The 25,343-nt window shown below is 40.8% G+C and overlaps 1 protein-coding gene across 9 annotated transcripts in view; it reads right to left on the reverse strand.

Moving 5' to 3' along the window:
* Positions 1 to 25,343, reverse strand: part of LOC127456337 (probable E3 ubiquitin-protein ligase HERC1) — a 67,678-nt gene that overhangs the window by 12,568 nt on the left and 29,767 nt on the right. For 5 of the 9 annotated variants that reach the window (XM_051725081.1, XM_051725221.1, XM_051725136.1 and 2 more), the window contains exons 37-60: positions 24,079 to 24,608; positions 21,450 to 22,231; positions 19,659 to 19,875; positions 19,108 to 19,268; positions 16,693 to 16,809; positions 16,404 to 16,611; positions 15,957 to 16,078; positions 15,638 to 15,867; positions 13,482 to 13,750; positions 13,330 to 13,382; positions 12,968 to 13,168; positions 12,255 to 12,429; positions 9,508 to 9,775; positions 9,101 to 9,314; positions 8,514 to 8,770; positions 7,545 to 7,672; positions 7,298 to 7,434; positions 6,977 to 7,177; positions 5,466 to 5,596; positions 5,099 to 5,310; positions 4,898 to 5,018; positions 4,615 to 4,761; positions 4,385 to 4,486; positions 4,109 to 4,282 (exon numbers count right to left, since the gene is read on the reverse strand). In XM_051725081.1, the coding sequence (XP_051581041.1) occupies positions 4,109 to 4,282; positions 4,385 to 4,486; positions 4,615 to 4,761; positions 4,898 to 5,018; positions 5,099 to 5,310; positions 5,466 to 5,596; positions 6,977 to 7,177; positions 7,298 to 7,434; positions 7,545 to 7,672; positions 8,514 to 8,770; positions 9,101 to 9,314; positions 9,508 to 9,775; positions 12,255 to 12,429; positions 12,968 to 13,168; positions 13,330 to 13,382; positions 13,482 to 13,750; positions 15,638 to 15,867; positions 15,957 to 16,078; positions 16,404 to 16,611; positions 16,693 to 16,809; positions 19,108 to 19,268; positions 19,659 to 19,875; positions 21,450 to 22,231; positions 24,079 to 24,608 (5,157 nt within the window). The remainder of the gene's footprint in view (positions 1 to 4,108; positions 4,283 to 4,384; positions 4,487 to 4,614; positions 4,762 to 4,897; positions 5,019 to 5,098; positions 5,311 to 5,465; positions 5,597 to 6,976; positions 7,178 to 7,297; positions 7,435 to 7,544; positions 7,673 to 8,513; positions 8,771 to 9,100; positions 9,315 to 9,507; positions 9,776 to 12,254; positions 12,430 to 12,967; positions 13,169 to 13,329; positions 13,383 to 13,481; positions 13,751 to 15,637; positions 15,868 to 15,956; positions 16,079 to 16,403; positions 16,612 to 16,692; positions 16,810 to 19,107; positions 19,269 to 19,658; positions 19,876 to 21,449; positions 22,232 to 24,078; positions 24,609 to 25,343) is intronic. The other 4 variants (XM_051644262.1, XM_051725308.1, XM_051725054.1 and 1 more) reach the window with 3 other exon arrangements.

Here is a 25,343-nt window from a genome sequence, read left to right on the forward strand (position 1 = left end):
CCATGTTTAAGGGTCAATGATGTGACGCTCTTTTTTTTTTTTTCTCCTCCAGATCTATTAAACTAAAAATAAATTCACACTAAATGTTTACTTGAATACTCCTCTTGAGCATATTTAAAATTTTTGCATTTGAAGTCATGCTGATATTTTTTCTGAGGTTTAAAGTAAAATGTCATGTGGTGTCCAGAAACAGAAAAAAGGTTCATTAAAAGCTGAAATTTTTGAAATAATAAATAATCTTTTATTGTTATTTCTTTAAAAAAAAATAAGCAGTGAAACAATTGTTTTAAAATATGATTCATTTAAAAAAACGCTTTTGCCACAAAATCAAAGTCATGTAGTGTAACCAACAAATGTAGTGTTGTTTGAGTGGACACCTTGAGACCCTCAAGACAGCGTGAAGTTTTTTTATTTTTATGAAAAGGCACATTTTGTTCTGGTCATGTGGTGTAACCCTGAGAAAATGTAGTGATATTTTTGACCAAAAAAAAAAAAAAAAAAATGTATATAAAAAAAATATATTTTTCCTACAAAAATGTGTTTCAAAACTTTTTGTAAATTAAAGATTAAGTTGTTTATCCTCTCATGCATTCAAGGTGCAAAGAAAGTATTACATTACCTTTTACCCTTTGGTTAGACCACATGACATTTTTAAAATTATTATTATTATTTTTTTATAGAAAATGCTGTAAAGGTTTTTTCAAACTAAATGAGACCAGACTGAACACAAAGATTACATTTCTAAGAACTTGACACAAGTGTTTTAATTTAAACTAGATTTTTTTATAAAGATTTCTTATTTTTAACTCCTCAGACAACCTTATTTGTCAATGACCCATAAGAATAAGCGCCCCCCCTCCCCCCCAAAAAAAGTTTGACACCACCATCTCCTTTGAAATTGTTTTACATGTATGTAGTATTTGCTAAACAGAAAACTTAAAAGGAACGTTCCGGGTTCAACACAAGTTAAGCTCAGTCGACAGCATATGTAGCATAATGTTAATTACCACAGAAAATTACTTTGACTCGTTCCTCCTTTTCTTTAAAAAAAGCAAAAATCGAGGTTACAGTGAGGCACTTACAATGGAAGTTGGGGGCCAATTTTTGAACGTTAAAATACTATTTTAAAAGTACAGACACAAGACAAACAATGTGTTAACATGATTTTAGTGTGATTAAATCACTCACTAACCTTTTCTATATACAGGTGCATCTCAATAAATTAGAATGTCGTGGAAAAGTTCATTTATTTCAGTAATTCAACTCAAATTGTGAAACTCGTGTATTAAATAAATTCAATGCACACAGACTGAAGTAGTTTAAGTCTTTGGTTCTTTTAATTGTGATGATTTTGGCTCACATTTAACAAAAACTCACCAATTCACTATCTCAAAAAATTAGAATATGGTGACATGCCAATCAGCTAATCAACTCAAAACACCTGCAAAGGTTTCCTGAGCCTTCAAAATGGTCTCTCAGTTTGGTTCACTAGGCTACACAATCATGGGGAAGACTGCTGATCTGACAGTTATCCAGAAGACAATCATTGACACCCTTCACAAGGAGGGTAAGCCACAAACATTCATTGCCAAAGAAGCTGGCTGTTCACAGAGTGCTGTATCCAAGCATGTTAACAGAAAGTTGAGTGGAAGGAAAAAGTGTTGAAGAAAAAGATGCACAACCAACCGAGAGAACTGCAGCCTTATGATTGTCCAGCAAAATCGATTCAAGAATTTGGGTGAACTTCACAAGGAATGGACTGAGGCTGGGGTCAAGGCATCAAGAGCCACCACACACAGACGTGTCAAGGAATTTGGCTACAGTTGTCGTATTCCTCTTGTTAAGCCACTCCTGAACCACAGACAACGTCAGAGGCGTCTTACCTGGGCTAAGGAGAAGAAGAACTGGACTGTTGCCCAGTGGTCCAAAGTCCTCTTTTCAGATGAGAGCAAGTTTTGTATTTCATTTGGAAACCAAGGTCCTAGAGTCTGGAGGAAGGGTGGAGAAGCTCATAGCCCAAGTTGCTTGAAGTCCGGTGTTAAGTTTCCACAGTCTGTGATGATTTGGGGTGCAATGTCATCTGCTGGTGTTGGTCCATTGTGTTTTTTGAAAACCAAAGTCACTGCACCCGTTTACCAAGAAATTTTGGAGCACTTCATGCTTCCTTCTGCTGACCAGCTTTTTAAAGATGCTGATTTCATTTTCCAGCAGGATTTGGCACCTGCCCACACTGCCAAAAGCACCAAAAGTTGGTTAAATGACCATGGTGTTGGTGTGCTTGACTGGCCAGCAAACTCACCAGACCTGAACCCCATAGAGAATCTATGGGGTATTGTCAAGAGGAAAATGAGAAACAAGAGACCAAAAAATGCAGATGAGCTGAAGGCCACTGTCAAAGAAACCTGGGCTTCCATACCACCTCAGCAGTGCCACAAACTGATCACCTCCATGCCACGCCGAATTGAGGCAGTAATTAAAGCAAAAGGAGCCCCTACCAAGTATTGAGTACATATACAGTAAATGAACATACTTTCCAGAAGGCCAACAATTCACTAAAAATGTTTTTTTTATTGGTCTTATGATGTATTCTAATTTGTTGAGATAGTGAATTGGTGGGTTTTTGTTAAATGTGAGCCAAAATCATCACAGTTAAAAGAACCAAAGACTTAAACTACTTCAGTCTGTGTGCATTGAATTTATTTAATACACGAGTTTCACAATTTGAGTTGAATTACTGAAATAAATGAACTTTTCCACGACATTCTAATTTATTGAGATGCACCTGTAAAGTTATAGCCAATTTTACAACTTCGTTACCATGACGATGCAATGTCAACAAACCCTAAAACCCCAAAATGGCAGTAAAAATGACCATTTAAACAATTTTACAGCTCAAATAATACACAAGTTTTATCAGAAGAATTAATGCAAGTGCTTTTATAAAATTATAAGCTTCACATTTCTGCTTTTAAACCCTCAAAAAATTAGCCACATTTACTTCCATTGTAAGTGCCTCACTGTAATCTCGATTTTTGCTTTTTTAAAGAAAAGGAGGAATGAGTCGAAGTAATTTTTTGTGGTAATCAACATACCACAAATGGTGTCGACTGAGCTTAACTTGTATTGAACCCAGAACATTCCTTTAAAGTTTACATTGCAGAGCGCTATATGGCGCTAGGTGTAATCAATCTTGAAATCCTGATCGCCAAAGAGACTGCTGATGTCAAGATTTATTGTGAAAAAGTAGTTACATTTTGTTCTGTTCTCACCCAAAATCGATTGGATCATTTCAGAAGACACTGAATAAACCACTGTAGTCTTATAGTTTATGCTGCCTTTATATCCTTTTTGGAGCTTGATAATTTGGTAACCATTCACTTGCATTGTATGGACAAACTGACATCTTATCTCCATTAAAATATCTTCATTTGCATTTTGCAGAAGAAAGTCATATGAGTTTGAGACGACATCAGGGTGAGTAAATGAGGAGCCAATTATAATTTTTTGGGTTAACTATTCTTAACACGATTTTATCCCCGATTTGCAATCCGGCCGTATCGGCGCTTGTTGGCTCCAGTCTGAAGACATTGAGCCAGTTGAAGTTAACAGATTTTGCCAAATAATACTGCATATTATATAATGGGTACAGACTCAGATTTTTTACCCTCAAATTATAATTCCATCTAGTCGGAGTATATCAAATGCATTTGAAATTTTAGAACCGACCATAGTAGGAAAATTTTGAGCCAACTATAGAGGAAATCTAGTAGTGTATGATATTCCACAACTCAAATCTGTTATATGGTGACCAGTTAACTGAAATCAAGCAAGTGGGGCCACAAAACTCAGAACTCTGCAATGGAGAAAGTTAATTCAGCCTGAGTCAACAATAAGAGTTTAATGGGAGGTCATGTATTTCCATGCGAGTTGGTTGATAGTTGGGTAGTGTTTGATCCTCAGTCGTTTGGTGTGTGATGCCCAGTGTTTTCTGTATCCATTTACACAGTCAGTAAGTGTGAGACACCTAGTATTTTTTTAACCTGTTCAGATTTATAAGTCGAGTAGTGTAATCTAACCTTAAGAGTTGTGTGTGCATAAAAGTGTGTACCTTCTCATATACATACTGCTCCTGAAGCATGATGGGAAGTCTCTCCAGGAAAGCCCTCATGCATGGTGCCATGTTCAGTCCCATAACACCCTGTTTCTTCAGCGCTGTTCGGCAGGTTGCTAACACATGACTGGTTGCCATGAACTCCGTTGAGCAATTAACAACCAGCACATCCTACAGAAAAAATACAGACATCTCTTCTAGATATTTGCAAGAAAATCCTTATTAAAACAAAAGAAAAATGAACTGATATTGAAACATTTAGGATTAGTTTACCTTTGAGCGGTTGGAGCAGACTGCCACACCCACGTCAGGAATCCAAACAGTGTTGTGAATAGCTCCTGATCCAGCAACTACTGTTTGCAGCACTGATCCATCCTACATCCATAAACAAAACACATTTATCTTCATGAAAACACTGTTGATTCTTTACACACAGTGGGCTGGATTGTGAGTTAGCCTGTATATGTTTATAAAGTGTGTGCATGTCTGTGACAGACACTGACCCGCAAAGACCAGATGTTCAAAAGTCCGCCAACACCCCCAGACACCAGAGCCAACCCATCTGGACTAAAAGCTACTGTCCGAACAGGAGTCATATGACCCCGCAGCTGGAGCACACACATTGCTCCTTCACACCGCTGTGGGTCCACCTGGAGAGAGACCAGAGAAGACACATGATAAAAACTTAGTTGACCCAATAGTCTTGAAATGGCTGAGAAGCACAGCTAACCCAGGATAATTCAAAATGAATTCAGAGGTATTTAAATGCAGAGAAATTGGATTTACCATCAGTTTTGACTTGGATTCTGATTCCCACCATGCATCAGGGCAGGCAGTGCTGGACTGGGAGTATGATGAGGGGTCCTGTGGTACCATCCACACAGATACCAGACCATTCTGACAACATCTGCAAGACACAAAATGTCTAGACAATAAAGCAATATTGCATCGTGGCATTTTCTCATGTGTTATTGTTTGTATACATACGTGGCAAACATGTTGAGAGGTTTGGGTCCTTGACCAGGCAGGTTGCACCAGGCAACAGCATTAACAAAAGCAGGGTGGGTGATACTCTGCAGACACATCCAACTTTGGCCTAACTCTGTCCCCAGTCCTGTCCATAGTCGCACAATCTCCTCTTTGGCACAGCTTAACAGCACTTGCCCACCTGGAGCCCAGCGCAATGAAGTTATGCTTTCCTACAGGAAAAAACAAAGAATTGACACTCAGTGGATCAATGAAAGCACGTTAAAGTAGTTCTTCACATGGATTATGTGCCTTAATGTGTGAAAGTATGGTCATGCAGAAGTTTATATGTGTGTCAGTTTATATCACGAATCATGATGACTCTGACCTTGTGGGCATCAATAACCACCACAGATCCTTTTTCTAAAGGCTCTTTAGAGCCAATCAGAAGCCTTCCGTCAGCATATCCAACAGCAAAGGGGTGGTCCTCACTGTACCATGCAATTTGAATCACAGCCACTGTTGAGAGCAGCAACAGACAAAGGTGACAAAGCGAAAAAGTTTCTTAAAGCAGTCTCAGACCCAGTTTAACCACTTGTGTTCAGACTTCAAGGGGAGGGCCTCTGATTTCATGACAACATCAATCACCATATCAGTGTGTTGCTGTATGATAATAAACTGCAAAAAAAAAAAAAAAAGGCACACTGTTTCTCCTAGATGCGGCTGAATTTTAATCCAAGCACAAACGCAACATTTCGAACAGAATATTCTGTTATTTTTGTGGAGTACCAGTGTTAAAGGAATGTTAAGCTCAATTGACAGCATTTGTGACATAATATTTATTACCACAAAAATTAGACTCGTCCCTCCTCGAGGTTACAGTGAGGTACTTACAATGAAAGTGAATGGGGACAATTTTTGGAGGGTTTAAAAAGGCAGAAATATGAAGCTTGTAATTTTATAAAAGCACTTACATCAATTCTTCTGTTAAAACTCTTGTATTATTTGAACTGTAAAATTGTTTAAATTGTAATTTTTACAAGCATTTTCGGGTTTGTTGACGTTACATCGTCATGGCAAGGAAGTTATAACACTGGCTATATCATTGATTGAAAAGGTTAGCAAGCGATTTAATCACACTAAAATCATGTTTACACACATACTGTATCCTTTATGTCTTGTGGCTAAAATTTCAAAACAGTGAGTGTTTTAATGTTCAAAACTTGACCCCCATTCACTTCCATTGTAAGTGCCTCAGTGCAACCCAGACTTTAGCTTTTTTTTTTTTTTAAGAAAAGGAGGAACGAGTCGAAAATTTTTTGTGGCTATCAACATTATGCCACAAATGCTGTTGATTGAGCTTAACTTGGATTGAACCAGGAATATTCCTTTAACTGGAGCTTCAGATGCGTGCTTGTCATCTTTGTCACTTTATGTTGCTATCAGACACACATATTCTGCATGAGAACTTCATGGAACTTTTTCTGTACGTGCTTTTTCACGTTTCCAGACTGGATGGCCATTTCCTTTTAAAGCCATACTTAAACGGCAAAATATAAACTCTTGTTTTAGCGCAGCAGTTGACTGGCAGGTGAGGAGTGGCACTTCGCTGCTGTCCGGGACGCATCAGGACGGACTAGCGTTTTCACCTCAAATGCAATGTGGTCAGATGTGTTTTTTACTACCTCTGTATGTATTTTTTGTTATCCAGTTAACATAACACAATGCTTTAGACCCCCGTTTACAACTGTATTTAACGCTGACCACATGTGATTGGATCACTCGAAACCCATCTTAATATCAGGTGTAAACGAGGTCTCATTCACTAACACATCTTTCTTGAATAACATAACAGAGGCCATTAGCATGAATTTGTGTGGAGGTTTAAAATGTCAGTACCGTCTTTCCTGTAGCAGTGTTGAAGTTCAGTTCTCTGCATGTCAGAATCATCCAGAACCTCAAGAAGGCCCAGTGTTCCATCCATGCGACCCACCAATAGCAGCTCTCGAGGCTCCCCGCCCCACAGAGACCCCGTCTCCTCTTCCGGCCAAGCTAACGACGACACCCAGTGGGGTTGCAGGTCAAAAGAGGCCTTCCCACCTTGTGCACAAACACACAACATATATTTTCTAAGCATGCTTCATATTCGCCATTGCACCATAACTATGTACACTGACTTAATCATTAAATAATATTATTAGCATTATCCTGGTAACTCACCACTGACTTGCCAGATGTTCACTTTTTTCTCCATGGCAGCAGCTAAGTACTTCCCACTGACACTCCAGGCCACTGGAGCCAGGCTCGGATCACCTGGTGAGCCCAGATTACTCATACACTCCTCTGAGGTGTCATCTCTGACAACACATAAGACCAGAAATGTGACCTTACAGGCAGCAGCTTTAGTGGTTAAAGAACAGGCTTAAATGCAGAAATAAATCAAAGCAGGAGAAAGAGAAAAACTCACGCTTTGTTAAAGACACATGTCTGCTGCAGAGTGTACTGGTTTTTGCTGACGTTCCAAACACGGACTGTTCCGTCATTCCCACTGGTGGCCAGGAGGCCTTTTTTACTACACCACCCGCATGTGATCACCTGCAAGAGACCAAATGATTTAGCATCAAAGCTAGAGATTTACTTATATTGTTTTTTTGTAATGATTATTTTTAAGTTGAAGTTTCCAATAACCATAATGCTTTTTGACACAATAATCACTTTATCATTCATCACTAACCTCTGAACCTGAACGACCTGCTTTTTTTTTTTTAAGATTAATATTGCGCAAAGGTGACAAAGAATTTAATAAATTTTTTTTGGCAGCGTACACTTTTGACAAAGCTGCACTATACAACACAGAAAAGGAGTACCTACTGTCAGGTGTTCCGGCTGGGGAAACTACTACACTGTTCAGTCAGTCAGTCACACAGTTCAGGACAGCATCGCTGCACTCTGAATGGATGTTTATCTGTTAATTGTTTGGCGAAGTTCTTTACTTGCTATAATGCTTGGATATGTTGTCTGGTAGGGTTGTTGAAGCTTATATTCATGCTTGTATGAATCGAGCAATACTCGTGTTAACCGATCACAATGTACAGTATGTAGAGATTTGCAAAATGACTAATTTCACTGACATTTAAATGTCAATTTTGGAGTCAACTAGTCGAAAAAGAAACCCTCAGAAAACAGTCAAAAAACATTGTGTGTTTATGCGTCCAGTTTAAAATACTTAATCTATTCCAACAGCCAAATCCGACACTAAATTCCACTGAAAAGGGGCATTTATCCGTGATGTGCTTGCCTAGCATTATGATCATATAGTAAAAGTTACTTAACATATCAGGACATTATTGAAATTGACAAACGTAAATGTGTACAGCATGTGTGTAAAACAAACACATAGAATGACTCTTGATTCAGTAGGCTGGAGGAATCATACCCGACTCTGATGAGCCTCAAGTCTGAAAGTGGACCACTTCCGCAGGTCTCCTGCCACGTCTGCAAAGGTCTGTGGCCGGCTCTGGTTGTCTCGGTCATGAGCGGCCAGAGTGCGCACCAGCTGCTGCGCGGCCCATTGGCGGTGCTGCGACGAGAGTCGAGATGAGAGGCAGCACGCCGCCAGAGCATTTGCCAGCTCCAATGGGCCTACAGCAAGGGGGGCACAGGAGAGGTGGGCATAGAGAGGCGATATTAACCCTGTGAAGATCGAACGTAGCAAAGCCAGGCCGCGAAAGAGAAAACACATAAACATACATACACACACGTGCACACAGACGAATACACACACACATGCAAAACATGAGAAAAGAAAAAAAAACATGAGAAATTAAAATGGTAGGTAATGATAGGCAAAGACGCTGAAGTTTTGGACTGCAATAACTCTAACAACCCCTCTGCTGCCAAAACAAATGAAATATGAGATTAACCAAACAAAATTAAATGATAAAAGGCGACTGAAAAAAACACAAATAAGTAAGTGCATAATGTAGCAGGCATTCTAAAGTGGCTTGCTAGATGTTGACTGACCTCTCTTTTCCAGTTCGGCCTTGTCGTAGCCGTGTCGAAGCCTGGCACCTTTATCGGCAAGGAGGGCCACCAGTGCCTGGGTCACCACAAAATTGGGTGATGTCACCAGCTTGTTCTCTTCTGCCACACCCCTCAGGAAACTGGGCAGGAATTTCCTCTGGATAGGATCATCCACTGTGGTCAGATTCATCCCAGTGGCAGCTGATATCAGATTCTACACAGAGGGAAAGAAAGTGAGGAATGGCATGACAAGATGAGTGAGACAAAAATATGTAACACCTGCTTTACACTTATAGATGTGCAAATATCTAGATATCCACAAAAATATTAGTTACAGTGATTGTCTACAGTCATTGTCTGTTTATGGAAAATCTACACACTAGATATTTAGGAGGTCATTTGGCTACCTGAGTGCACAGTTGAACCAGCAGTTTGGCAGCACTGGGGCTATTTGATGCCAGGCAGCCCACGGCAGTGCTGAGGTATGCCAAACAAGAGATGGGTTTGGTGGGTTTGTTTGCTCCTCGTGGGCGTTCAGAGGATCCAGGGCCTAATGCAAGACCTGTAGACAGTCCAGCTCTACCTGCCGCAGCCAAACACATCAGACGTACCAGAGTCCTGATGTCTGTTAAGCCTAGAGACTCCAATCCTGCAGCCAGACTGCAACTTGAACCACTAAGGAGCAGACAAAAATGACCATCTACAGAGAAACTCTGCCTTAATATACTGTATATATTTATTACATAGCTCTATAGATTACTTGATTCTGATTGGACAATAATAACATTCTACAGTCAAATATTTTTTTATAATTGGCATCTATTTTCCTACAAAACTGTGCTAGCCTTATGTTTCACGTATCACTCCACTGTCTCTTCCCTCTCACATAATGAAATCATTTAAACTCAAATGAGTAATTCCCTTTATATAGTTTATTCACATGTATTTATTTACACTGGTGGCCAAAAGTTTGGAATAATGTACAGATTTTGCTGTTTCGGAAGGAAATTGGTACTTTAATTCACCAAAGTGTCATTCAACTGATAACTATGTATAGTCAGGACATTACTGATGTAAAAAACAGCACCATCACTATTTGAAAAAAGTAATTTTTGATCAAATCTAGACAGGCCCCATTTCCAGCAGCCATCACTCCAACATCTTATCCTTGAGTAATCATGCTAAATTGCTAATTTGGTCACTTGCCAATATATCAAACACTGCTGAAAGCTATTTGGTTCATTAAATGAAGCTTGACATTGTCTTTGTTTTTGAGTTGCCACAGTATGCAATAGACTGGCATGTCTTAAGGTCAGTATTAGGTCAAAAATGACAAAAAAGAAACAGCTTTCTCTAGAAACTCGTCAGTCAATCATTGTTTTGAGGAATGAAGGCAATACAATGCTTGAAACAGAAAAGAACTGAAGATTTCATACAAAGGTGTACACTACAGTCTTCAAAGACAAAGCACAACTGGCTCTAACAAGGACAGAAAGAGATGTGGAAGGCCAGATGTACAACTAAACAAGAGGATAAGTACATCAGAGTCTCTAGTTTGAGAAATAAATGCCTCACATGTCCTCAGCTGACAGCTTCATTGAATTCTACACGCTCAACACCAGTTTCATGTACAACAGTAAAGAGAAGACTCAGGGGGTGCAGGCCTTATGGGAAGAATTGCAAAGAAAAAGCCACTTTTGAAACAGAAAAACAAAAAGAAAAGGTTAGAGTGGGCAAAGAAACACAGACATTGGACAACAGATCATTGGAAAAGAGTGTTATGGATCTTAACCCCATTGAGCTTTTGTGGGATCAGCTAGACTGTAAGGTGCATGAGAAGTGCCAGACAAAACAGTCACATCTATGGCAAGTGCTACACAAAGCGTGGGGTGAAATATCACCCGAGTATCTGGACAATTGACAGCTAGAATGACAAGGATCTGCAAAGCTGTCATTGCTGCAAGTGGAGGATTTTTTGATGAGAACTCTTTTAGTTCAAGAAGTTCTGAACATTTTTTTCAAATTGTAATAGTAATTTTTCATGTTATTAATGTCCTGACTATACATTGTGATCAGTTGAATGCCACTTTGGTGAATAAAAGTACCAATTTCTTCCCATAAGAGCAAAATCTGTTCATTATTCCAAACTTTTGGCTGCCAGTGTTATTTGGTAAGTAGCCATGTATTGAGCAGGATAATGAACAATAATCTCTCTACTCTCTCCTCTCCACCGATAGCTGGTGTCTGGTGAGCATACTGGCACACTATGGCTGCCGTTGCATCATCCAGGTGGATGCTGCACACTGGTGGTGGTTGAGGAGAGTCCCTTGTTTACTATGTAAAGCGCTTTGAGTATAGTGTCAGAAAAGGTCTATATAAGTGTAATGTTCATTCATTCATTCAGCTAGTCCTAAACCCCTTCAGTCTAATACAACAATCCAGTTCAGGGTCCTGGTCACCCTGTTAAGGTTTATTCTAATACACTTACTGCTTGCTTAAAGGAACGGTTCACCCATGAAGAAAATTCTCTCATCATTTACTCACCCTCATGCCATCCCAGATGTGTATGGCTTTCTTACTTCTGCTGAACAGTTGTTAAAAGAATATTTCAGGTTCATACAATGCAAGTGAATGGGTACTAACATTTTCAAGCTCCAAAAGCACATAAAGGCAGTATAAAAGTAATTCATATGACTCCAGTGGTTAAATCTATATTTTCTGAAGCGATATAAGTGTGGGTGAGAAACTGATCAATATTTAAGTCCTTTTTACTATAAATTCTCCTCCCTCCCCAGTAGGTTGTGACATGCACGAAGAATGTGAATTGGCAACAACAAAGAAGAATGTGAAAGTGGAGATTTATAGTAAAAAATGACTTAAATATTGATTTGTTTCTCACCCACACTTATATCGCTTCAGAAAATATAGATTTAACCACTGGAGTCATATGGATTACTTTTATGCTGGCTTTATGTGCTTTTGGAGCTTCAAATTTTTGGTACCCATTCACTTGTAATGTATGGACCTATAGAGCTGAAATATTCTTCTAAAAATCTTTGTGTTCAGCAGAAGAAAGTCATACAAATTTTTTTATGTAAATCTAAATTTTTGGGTGAACCAATCCTTTAACACATAAAAAAAAAAACACACCAACCTTACTGAGAGCAGGGACAGTGCTCTCATGACCATCGTTCTGGCCAACAGGACTTGTGCAGCTGCAGTGACTCTCTTCAGAGCTACCAGGCGATCAGCAGATGTCTGCAGACCTGCCGCCTGCTCCCCCAGAGACAATCGACCTGATGAGCTCTTATCAACTGAACTCTGGCAACCTGTAGACAGAGCATGCATTACACTGAAATCCATAGAGACACACATACACACTTACTAGACAATGGGCCTTTTCTTAAAACCTGCTCAAAATGAATCTCTGTGTAACTTGTTCACGTATCAATATTTAGGTAAAATGCCCAACTGACTTGAATGCAACAACTTGTGTGAGAATGGTTTTACATACGATTTACATAGATTTGTTTTCTGTTCTTGTTTAGTGAATAAGGTCTGATACATACTGCACAGGCAGGGTAATTGAAAAGGCAACAGAAATCAAAATTCGCTTTTTCCCTTTTTACGGTCTTAAAAAAATGTCTCTGGTCTTATTGTGCATGATTCATCAATTCACACTGTTCTGAAGAAAACCTTTTATAGCCTTCACATTTTACAATCCAAAGATGATAAAATGAAGTCCTACTCTACATTATTTTCTGCTGAATATTCTGCTTCACTCTGAAATACATTGGTGCATTTGCAACAATGCATTGCAATTTAATGCACTCACATAATCACAGCAGTAGGGTGTTATTATCGTACCTATCTGCAAAAGAGTTTCCTCCATGCTGTTGGTGGCTGTGACCATGGCAACAGATGCTCCAAGGGGGTCGGTGTCTGGAAAATGGACGGCCTCCGGGACGGGTCTGCGTTCACTGAGACCCAGTGGAGCAGAGAGCATCTCAAACTCCTCCTCACCTGTCAGACGCTCTGCATCATCTACATCCAACATGTCCCAGTCCTCTGCAGAACAAAAGAGCATGAGTTCAGACACACTGACCCAAATGCACATATACAAACAGGGTTCTCACTCCTCTTCACCAAAAGTTATGGGAACCTGACAAGCACTTGTTCTTGCATGTTTTTTTGTGTGTATGGTGTGCATGATCTTTTATTTTAAATACCTTCATACACACTGTCTTGCTTTCCCAACAGGTCTGGAGCTTGACCTTTATACCTGAACAACAGAGATCAGTGAAAAACATTACATGTTTATCACAGATTCATGTCTTGTATTGAAAGACACGCATGTGATTGCTCTCTCTTACAAGCTCACCTCTCTGGCAGTGGTCCTTTGTTCTTGCTCTTCATGTTGAGGTATTTCTCTCTGCAACTGCCACAGAGCAGGTAATAGGGATTCCCACTTCCACACTCTCCTCCAAACCAGCCGTCCACATAGGATCCATTACTGCGGTAACCCTGGCGATTGGCACTCCGACCACAGCCCGGGTGGCTCTTCTTCATGTGCTGGTTAAAGCTGGACACACTCACCCCGCACAGCTCACACACAACCACCTCATCACGGTCCTCCGACTCACACACGTGCTAACACACACGCAGGCAGACAAGACAAGGCCAAACAACTGAGGTTAGATGGTGGACAAGGTTTTGATTTGTTTCACAATAGCACACAAGAATACACTGAGCACACAAACACAATGATTACAGGCTTTTGCGCAACACAAATTTTAATGTTAAAGTCGAACAGTAGAACATAGATCAGTGAAGAAGCATCCCAGTTAGAGGTAGACTGATATCTCGGTTTTACCGATTGACTGGTGCAGATAGTTGCTTTTTGGAACTATCGGTTATCGGCAAAAATCTGTACCCCGGTGTGTTTTGGGCTTGTTTATACTTAAAAGTCCCACGTTATACACCAAATCTTTTTCTGTGCCTGCCATAGTAAATTTTTTTTTGACATTATATAAATAGTTTTTAAAAACTAATCGGCCAATTAATCGGTTATCGGCCTTTCCCACCACCTTATTTATTGGTTTTGGCAAAATCCACTATCGGTCGACCTCTTATCCCATTATAAACGTATGCTGCTTCCTTAAAAGTGTCAGCATGCACCAGTATTAGTGTGTGTGAGTGAGCGGCTGTGCTTTCTGCAGAAGTTTGATTGTTTTCTTTGAATGCTGGTAACATGAGGACAAAAGCGATCACAAATACAGTACATGCATGTGAGAATATACAGCTCTGGAAAAAAAAGTTAACATTTTCTCTGACAACATTTCTCCCAAATTCCAAATAAAAATATTTGATTTGGCTGTGTGGCATGGAGCATTGTCCTGCTGGAAAAAACAATCCTCAGAGTTGGGGAACATTGTCAGAGCAGAAGGAAGCTTGATACATGTTTCACAAAGACTAATCTGCCCAATTCCAGCCTTGCTGAAGCACTCCCAGATCATCACTGATCCTCTACCTGGTCATCTAACGGTTAGATGGACACCTGGAGAGGCCTTCAAGCCACAGTGTCTCACACCCACTGTGAAATTTGGTGGAGGATTGGTGATGAGCCAGGTCAATCAAGGTGTGGATGGAGGACCACCGGATCAAGACCCTGTCATGGCCAGCCCAATCTCCAGACCTGAATCCCATTGAAAACCTCTGGAATGTCATCAAGAGGAAGATGGATGGCCACAAGCCATCAAACAAAGCAGAGCTGCTTTAATTTTTGTGTCAGGAGTGGCATAAAGTCACCCAACAGCAGTATGAAAGACTGTTAGAGAGCATACCAAGATGCACGAAAGCTGTGATTGCAAATCAGGGTTATTCCACCAAATATTGATTTCTGAACTCTTCCCAAGTTAAAACATTAGTACTTGTTTCCTTTGCATTATTCTAGGTCTGAAAACACTGCATCTTTTTTATTATTTTGACCAGCTGTCATTTTCTGTAAATAAATGCTCTAAATGACAATATTTTTATTTGGAATTTGGGAGAAATGTTGTCAGTACTTTATAGAATAAAACAAAAATGTTCATTTTACTCAAACACATACCTATAAATATTAAATCCAGAGAAACGGATAATTTTGCAGTGGTCTCTTAATTTTTTCCAGAGCTGTATGCGTGTGTATTTAGCTAAAGTTTGGAGATAAAAATTGTCCCCAAAAGTGAGCTAAATCTGACAAAACCTCCCTTTGGAGAAATTCAGGGACATCTTAAACAGGAAATCGATTAATAAATAAAGCAAATACTGTTTTATAATATTCTAAAAATACTACATGTGTTAGTCTACAGTAGTTATATTTAAATTAAACAATAGTAGTCTATGTTACGTCTCGATTTAGACAGCTAAGTAAGCGTGTGTGTGTTGGAGTGCGTCTCTGATTGAGTGTGTAGGGGCATGTTTGTGTGTACAGCCGTGCAGTTGGGGTTAAAGGTGAGTAGTAAAGCAGCGGCAGCCCCAGGCTGCTGTCACACACACCCATGTTGGCCAGTCCAATACCTCTGGGATCCACATTCCCAGAATGTCGGAGTCGGATGCCAGCTCCTGGGTGAACATGGCCTCCATGGCCTCCTGATCCAGCTCCAGTTCCAGCTCTTCATCCAGATTGAAGTCGTACAGCGCTCCCAGAGGCCCAGACTCCTGCTGCAGCCCAGAGCCTTCTCGACGGGCTTGAGTTCGATGTGCCTGTACTGAGCGGTACAATCCAGCTACATGAAAAATTGTTTTTTTTAGTAATGCTTGAGGACTTTTGAGAGCTTGGGGTTTTTATTGTGTTTTGATGCGTGACTGCACGTACCTGCACGAGCTAGTAAAGTGCGTGCAGCAAGGTCAAAGCGGTGCTTCCTGCTGGCTGCAGAGCGTCCCCTGTGAGTGGGATCAGCCGAGGCAGAAGCTGAACCTTGATCAAGTCCTTCAGGACTATGGAGAGAGAGATTAAAGTTGTTGCACGAGATTAATTTGATTAACACATAAAATGTACCTACCAGAAATGTACCTGACAGACATCATTGGAGGTCTGTGTATGTGGTTGAGATAGCAAAACTGTTGATGTCTAAAATCGCGTATGGCAGCTTTAAAGTAATGTAAAGGGGCCACAAAAACCTAGTTGTGCATTGTTTTTGTTTTTTCAATGTTTAAAGCATTCATTTCACAAGAGATTAGACTCAAAGTCTAAAACCAAACCAAAGAATGACCTAAGTTATTTACAAATTATGCCATACATTGTAAAGGTGTCGCATTATACCTCTCACTGAATCCCTCCTCCAACTCTGTGGCATCAGCATTGGGGATGTCTCCCGGGGAGCGCAGGTAGCTCCTCTCTGTGCTCTTGCCCCCTCCTGCAGCCCCGGAACAAGGGTCTGAAGACTCTTCAGAGTCTGCCGTCCCCGGGTGGTCAATCATCCACATCGCAAGTACAGTGATGTTCTGAGCATCTGCCTCACCACAAGCACCTACAAACCAACACAGAAAAGCTCTCAACCACTGATAGGGTAACATGATTCCCAACAGTAAAAGACTGGGTGTTTGTGTACCTGTCGCTTCCAAAGCTTTCATGATTTGTCTGAGCGAGAAGCCCATTTCCAACAGTGGAACGACGATAGCTGGAGGGGGTGGAGATGTAGAGAGTCGACTGCTGGGATCCGACAGGGCTTGGAGAAAACAAACACAGAGGCAGGTATTTGAGTATGTGTTTAGAGACATGACTGAAGTGTTCAATTTTACACAGTATGTTTTGTTTAAATCATAGCTTTCTAGTCTTTGATCAAAATGTTATTTAACACGTTATATTCATTAATTTTGGTCAATAAGTGGCACAATTTTATTCAACGAAAACAACATTTTAATTGATAATACTGTGCAAAATGACAAAAAGCGTAGAATACCAAACATCAACCAAATGTTCAAACATTTTAACTAATAAACATGTAATAAACATTTATTAATTTAAACATGTAAAAACATACAAATATAAAAATTATAAATAATATAAAACATTCTTACTTTATTATGAGTTCTTCATGCTTTAATTTTCCTAATACCACATGTCTGTTGAATGCTTGATTCTGATTGGTTGACAGATGTTCTAAGGCGCACAACAGTCTGGTTCCACAAGTAAAGCTCCCATTAAGTTTTTCCATAGAGGAATGATTTTCAGCGATAGATTCAAGACAGACCTACCTTGAGCTACGAGGTTGTTTATCGATGGTATATGCTTATGTTGAACCATACATCTGCATTATTTCTTTTTCATTGTTTAAAGGTGCACTCAGTAACTTTTTGTTTGTCATCTTGGTCTTACAGTGACACCTAGTGGTGTGGATGCAGCATCATTTAAAATCAATAGTTTTCTGTTACAGATGCCATTGTAGAAATTCACTATTCACAATCAACCATGATTAATTTAATCCAAGAGTGAAAGTGTCCAATAACAAGATGGTTACTGAGAGTAGTTTTCAGCTGGTCATGTGATTCTAAAATGGCAGCCCCCATACAACAAAAACAGTTTTTATAAGGTTACTGATATGACGAGTACTCAGTGAGTGGTCATGATTTTATATACGTTTCAAAATAAGTAAAGGTAAAGGAGTAAAACTTTTTTAATGGGGGAAAAATTACTGATTGCACCTTTAAATAGCCATGTTTGATAGCAGAATTCCTGGTAAACAACTACATTACCCATGGTAGCAGAGAATGCTTCACCAATCATAGAACCACGGCCAATAAAGACTGCAAAATTTGCCTCGTAGCAACCGCCCACTCCCATGACACACTGTAAGTGACAATCGAATCGGTCTCCATTTACCATTAAACTACTTATAATTGTACATATTGGAATATTCTGCAATAAACCAATATTTTTTTATTCAATTACATCATTTACAATGGTTCATGGGATTGTAGTTTGTACCCTCGTGAAAGACAAGTACATAATCTTGTAAATTTGTCCTACTGTCCAATTTTCAAATAGTTTTTTGCCTCAAAACAAAGTTTGTGATGTTGTGATTCACCTTGGAACTGGTTGGTTTGGTTCATGGCTTAGAACACTTATGGAGGATTTTATGAAAAGCCTTTGGAAAAAAGAATGGGAAAAATACTTCCGGAACCCAGATGCTGAATAAGTGGATGGGGCACTGTTGCGCTCTATTATTTGAAGTTCTTCCAGGTTTTGACCGCATAACGGTTCCATATCACTGTTAAATTATTTCAGTTAATTCAAAGGCATAAAGGCTACCACAGCAAAATAACCAACTAAAACAAAGACAATGGCTAAGTACATCGGATAAGAATTTTTTACTGTTTTAGACAGTGTAGAGCATTAATTATTTTTTTTGTGCCGATTTTCTCCCCTTTTTCTCCCCAATTTGGAATGCCCAATTCCCAATGCGCTCTAAGTCCTCGTGGTGGCGTAGTGACTTGCCTCAGTCCGGGTGGTGGAGGACGAATCTCAGTTGCCTCCGCGTATGAGACCGTCAATCCACGCATCTTATCACGTGGCTTGAGTGCGTTACTGCGGAGACATAGCGCATGTGGAGGCTTCATGCTATTCTCCGCAGCATCCACGCACAACTCACCATGCGCCCCACCGAGAGCGAACCACATTATAGCGACCACGAGGAGATTACCGCATGTGACTCTACCCTCCATAGCAACCGGGCCAATTTGGTTGCTTAGGAAACCTGGCTGGAGTCACTCAGCACACCCTGGATTCAAACTCACGACTCCAGGGGTGGTAGTCAGCGTCTTTACTCGCTGAGCTACCCAGGCCCCAATGTAGCGCATTGTTACGGAAACAGCATATTCACAAGATCCGCAAGTTATGTATTCTGACAAGCATGTAACTTAGTTCAAGTTCTTCTGTGTATTCTCTTCATTGTCTGTGCAGATTTAAGTTGTAACTTTACGTTTATGCTGTGTATACAGGTGATTAATCATGTGTGTGTTTGTACCTGTCCTGCTGGTGGTCCTGGCAGGCTGGGACTCGGGTGATGTGAGGCTCTGTCTACGGCCATGCTCGTCCGAAGGCGAGGTGGGCAATGATGAGACGGGAGGGGTCTGAGCTCTACGTGCCGGCAGCAAAGTGGTGGTCGGGTAGCTGGAGAACATCTGTCTGCTCAAACATATACAGTACATAAACACGGATTAATAATGAAAATTGCTTTGAAAATTTAAATTAAAAAGGAGAGTTAAGCCAAAAGTCATTCGTATGTTGTTCCAAACCTGTATGACTTTTACTTCTGCGGGACATAAAAGGAGATGTTAGGCAGAATGAGATACAATAGAAAAAGATACAATAAAAGCGAATCATGACGAACATTCTGCCTACCATCTTTTGTGCTCCACGGAGGAAAGAAAGTCACACAACAACATTGGGGTGAGTAAATAATGGCAGAATTTTCCTCTTTGGTTGAAATGTCCCTTTAAAGATTTAATGTTTCAATGTAAAAGGCCTGACAAACTGTGAGTGTGTATTAGTGTGCAGATGTGTGCATGTATGTACCTGAGCAGGCTGAGTGGCATCACTCCAGGTGACTCAGAAGCTGGTGCGGTCTCAGCGTCAGTGACTGGGGTGGTTGCTGTGGTAACGGGTGTGGTTGCTGTGGTGGTGTCCTCTAGTGAGGAGCTCATGAAGGAGGTGCTGCTAGAGGCTGAGGGGGAGGTGGTGACTGGAGTCTGAAACTGTTGCTCTCCCTCCAACTCCTCACATTCTGTATCCACTAAAAAGCACAGACACATACTTTATGAAAAGATTCACTGTTTTCTGAGAATGAGATCTGTGACAGAAGGCTTTTTGCCACAGTTTTGCTGCCTGAGACTAAATTCACAGATCATTAAAACGTATTTCATCCAAATGCAAAATCTTCAGTCTTGGATAGTTTATGGTAATATGCTAATTGATGGTCTATAAATTGCCTTTGTGATAAAGTTAATCTGCCAACAATGTTCTGGCAATGTCAGAAATGTTGGGGTCACATTCCTGCAGTGTGACTGCTTGTATGACACAGTGCGCCATGGGCTTTATCAAAGACCTCATTGGGGTCATAAAACATCTTACATTCTGAAAAGGGATATTTGTAAAGGAAAGCAAAAATTGCAGTGTACAGCTGGCTTAAAGGTATAGTTCACCCAAAAATATATATTCTGTCATCAATCACACACCCTCATGATGTTTCAAATCCTTATGACTTTCCTTCTTTGACAAAAAACACAAAGGAGATGTTAAAGAGATAGTTCACCCAAAATGGAAATTCTCTCATTATTTACTCATCCTCATGCCATCCCAGATGTGTATGACTTTCTTTCTTCACCAAACACATTTGAAGAAAAATATCTCAGCTCAGTAGGTCCTTAAAATGCAAGAGAAAATTCTCTTTTGAAGCTCCAAAAATCAGACAGTCAGCATAAACTTCATCAATACGACTCCAGAGGTTAAATTAAACGCTTTCTAAAGTGACACGATCGCTTTTGGTGCAAAAAAGATTCATATTTAAGTACTTTTTTTTTTTTACTCTAAATCATGCTTGCTGTCAGCAGCGGTATGCGCGTGACGTAATCACATTAATATTTGAAACACGCGAGAACTGAGGCAAGTGCGTCAAAGCTGGAAGAGCAGCGCTGTTTAAATTAAGACATTAATTTAACCGCTGGAGTCATATCAATGACAATATGCTGACTGTCTGTGATTTCTGGAGCTTCAAAAGAGAAATCTCCATTCACTTGCATTTTAGGACCTACTGAGCTAAGATATATTTCTATTTATTTCTTTTAATGTGTTCTGGTGAAGAAAGAAAGTCATACACACCTGGGATATCATGAGGGTTAGTAAATAATGAGAGAATTGTAATTTTTTGTTGAACCGTTCCTTTAAGATTCGGGTATATTCTGAGCGAATACGAACGCATCTGACGCATGCGCACTACGACTTCTTTGTGATACTCTTTTAGTACAGTTAAAGCGCATACGATGACAACGCGCACAGATGAGGACTGTACACATTGTGAAAAAAAACCTGGCTGCACGCGGACTGTGCTGATAACAACATTTGTCACGCATAACGTGCACGATCCTATCCAGAACGCAGAAAACCGAAATATACTTTGCCGTTTAGGCAGAATATTAGCCTCCGTTAGCTTCACTATCATTGCATCTTTTCTCCATACAATGAAATTGAATGGTGACTGAGGCTAACATACTCCATACCATCTCGTTTTGAGTTCCATGAAAGTAATGCAGCTTTCCCTTTAAGACTATGTGCATGTGGGTTTACATGTATTAGAGGTGTTTGAAGTACCTGGTTTGGCACTCTGGCTTTCCTGTTCTTCCAGTAGGCTATTGACCACCAGTTTATAGATCATGGCTTGTGCCCGCTCCAGGTCTGCCAGCCCAATTGCCCTTTTGACGGGCGACCTCATCACTGCCCGCTTCACCATGTGTCGCATGAGAAACTGTAGAGCTGATCGCAGCTCCGCCTCCTCCTGACAGACGCTCACCCCAGGACTGGCACAGTCTGCATTATGGCCATTGTCGGGCATCACTTTAGGGATCAGCAGCAGTTCAGCATATTTACTACAGCTCAGGAGGACGCTCAAAGTCTTCATTGCTCCCAGATACAGATACGACAGCTGCACTGCATGCACTTCCACCTGCGCAGCAGCCTCCTGTGAGCTTCCCCGCGACCCCACAATCTCCTGCAGCCTGCGACGTCCCTCGGCTGGAGTTTGCTGCGTGGTGTCCTGTGTGTAGGTGGCCAGCTCACTCTCGGAGCGTGAATTGGGAGGTGTGCGAGCTCGAACCTCATCTAGGCTGTGAGATACGCGCAGGTCTCCTGTTCCATCCTTTGTCTTGGTGCGCGCCTCGCTCTCACGTTCTTCCTGGGGTTCGTGCCGATGTCTGCGCTCATGCCGGCGGGTGGAGGCAGGTTTGGAACTGTCATCCTGCAGGTTGGCGAGGGCGGTGAGGTCCAGCAGCAGAGCTGCGGTGAGTCCACGGAAACGAGATACGTCAAAGGGCAGGGCCTCGATCGGCTCCAGGTTATACAGCGGCGTGTCACTGGGTGACCAAAAAGTGGGGAAGCTTCAATGAAAAAGTGAAAAACCAAACACAGAGAAAAAGAGAGAGAGAGAGAGAGAGAGAGACACACACAGAGAGAGTGAGGGAGCAGGGTGGAGGGCCAGGGACATGCAACGTCATGGAGCTAATGCACAGGACAAGGTCAATGGAATGGATTGAGAGGAAGAAATCTAGACAAAGGAGAGCAGCAGATGGAAAGATAGTGGGAGACCTCTGGGAAGTAAAAGCGATGTAAATGTATTGACAAAAAAAAAAACAACAAAAAAAAGGCCTTAAGCCCCGTTCACACCGCCAGCGACAAAGCGATCTGATCTCATTCATTTTCAATGAGAGCAGGTGACTTCTGGTAACACAAGCAACAGCAACATGATGTGGCCATGTCCAGCGGCACAACAAATTGATAAAGTTTACCTTTATGCAACCGAGCAACTTTCGGCAGCGACAACCAATGGGAGTGAAGACCGTGGAGCTCCTGTGACATACTGGAGTTAAGTGCAGGCAAGACGGAGAAGTTGAGCGTTTTTTTTTGTTCTGCATGATTTATCTGTAACCATATACACTATATAGCTAAAAGTTAAAGGACACCTGAACACCAACATTCATATGTGCTCATTAATTTAATTTCAAAACCATCTTTCACTCTTCTGGAAACTCTTTCCTCTTGATGTTGAAAACATAGCTGCATTGATTTGCTCCCAGTCAGACACAAGAGCATCAGTGAAGCCAGAAACTGATGTTGGATGATGGAACCTGGCTCGTAGTCAGCATCAAATTCATCCAAAAGGTGTTCAGTGGAGTTCAGGTCTAGGCTTTGTGCAGGCTAGTCAAGTACTTCCACACCGGACTAAATACATTATTTCTTTATCCACCTTTTTCCTGAACATGGAAGTGTTCCACAATTAACCTGTTGTCAGTTTCCCGTCTCCAGTGTTTTCACTCACATCGGTATATATTCTTAGCGGGTAATGTGATGTTTGAAGTATTACATTTGTAAAAATGTCAAAAAACATGTTGCTGTATTGTGCCGTTACTTCAGAGTCGAAATGACAGTTTTTTATTGACAGTGCCTCAACTGATTGTGTAGAATTCATGAAGCGATGGTCCAAGGTTAGAGTTGATATCATGAACTACTTTGAGTTCAATTTAACCTGAAATTAATTTGAACTCCAAATAATAATTAAATGATTGTTGTCCATCTGGATCGCTCGTTTCTGTAGTTTTTACATTGCTTCTCGAGACCAGAAACAGGAAATCAGAATCATCATTGCGCTGCCCAGTAGTTGCTCAGGAAAACTATGGATAGAACTTGCTTTGTGCACAGGAGCACTATTATGCTGGAACAGAAAAGGTCCCTTCCCAAACTGTTGCCACAAAGTTGGAAGCACACAATTCTTTAGAATTCCACTGTATGTTGTAGCATTAAGATTTGTTTTTACTGAAATTAATGGAATAGCCAAACATTTTTAATTAAAAGGGGTGTTCACAAACTTTTAGCCACATAGTGTACATGGATATCATTTTAAATGATAAGTGGACAATTGTGACAAAAATGGTCTGTATTCTAAGCGAGTTTGATTCATACATTGACAGATCATTCATCTTGTTAATGATTTGATGCATGGAGAACTTTTTCCTCTAGAATGTTAAATTTTAGGATTAGGGTTAGGTAAGAAAACTGACTGCTTGTCAAATTAGAATATCTTACTTTTATCAGCCAACTAGCAATCTACCGTACAGGGACTAGAGACCTCAAGCGTTAAAATCCCTGGCAGTTTGAACGGGACTTTAGTTTGACAGACAGATCTCCATTTGAGAGTAAAAAACCACCCAGACAAATACCCATCTCTCACCTGATTGTGATCTCCGCCTCATCCCATTGCACCTTGGCTGATGTGCTCCCCTCCTTCACCACACCCAGCAGAGTGGCATGTCTCCCAGTCTGCTTGTGCACACACCGTCCCCCCATCCTCAACCCACCATCTACTCCCCCTATAACAGCTAACACCGGCCACACCTGGTGGCACAGCATTCGCAAGTGCACCTCCGACAGCTCTACTGAAGCATGCCGTCCGCTTCTTCCTCTTTCCTCCTCTCTCTCTTCCTCTTTCTCATCTTGCTCCTCTCGGCTCTGTGCCGAGCAGCTCTTATGCAGTCTGGTGGCCCCTGCTGGAGGTGCTCCTTCCCGAAGACAACCTCTGATCTGCTGGAGGCGCTGAAGAATGCTGCGGTTGATGGTTTGTGTCCAGCGCTCTGAGCGGTGCAAGATCCGCACCAGCTGGGTGGTAGCTTCAGCGAGGACAGTGGCAATAGGGCTGCAGATCGGGTCGCCGGGCAACAGGTCACGGGGTGTGCCCCTCATCTGCATGTCACAGATTTTTACCTGCAAGGTGGAGAGTTTAGAATTCCCTTCAAACAATAATCATAATGCAGTATAAACAGAAATGGTGTGCATGCATCAGAATTACAGAGCTGATCAATGATGTTGCCAATTAGCTGAAAGGGTTCCCTCCTGGAATTTTGAAAGTGTTTTTAGAATAGTAGAGTAAAATGAAGTCTAACATTCAATTAAGAGACTTCCACATTTTGCTCTACAACTTAAATTACACAGTCACACTCAAATTTTTAAATGTGAATTTTTAAACTGTTTTAAAGATGGAGTTTCAAAGAAGTTGCTACATAAGGACTACAACCACCACAAGGCTGTGAGTTTACATGCTTGACGAATCGGATGACCGAGGTAATACTTATAGCAACTTCTTAGCAATTTACTTTTTTTTTTTTTTTCCAATTCAATTTTTTTTATTGATTTGTAGATATATAACAAAAACACAACATATATACATTGAATCAACATTTAACCCCCACTATTACCCCTCCCCAATCACCAACCCCACCCTGACCCCCAACAGACACTGCTGTGGTCACATAAGAATACACACACAAAAAAAGAAAACAAAAAATATAATAATCATACATAATTCAAACTAAACTTCTCTCTCCACAGTCCCTCCCCGAGAGTCCCTCAAAAATGCTAAATAATTGCCCCATTTCCTATCAAACAAATCCCAAAACCCCAGCCTTCTACTTGACACCTCCTCGAAAGTTGACACCCTCC

Source organism: Myxocyprinus asiaticus, chromosome 1, assembly GCF_019703515.2.
Source record: "Myxocyprinus asiaticus isolate MX2 ecotype Aquarium Trade chromosome 1, UBuf_Myxa_2, whole genome shotgun sequence".
NCBI lineage: Eukaryota > Metazoa > Chordata > Actinopteri > Cypriniformes > Catostomidae > Myxocyprinus > Myxocyprinus asiaticus.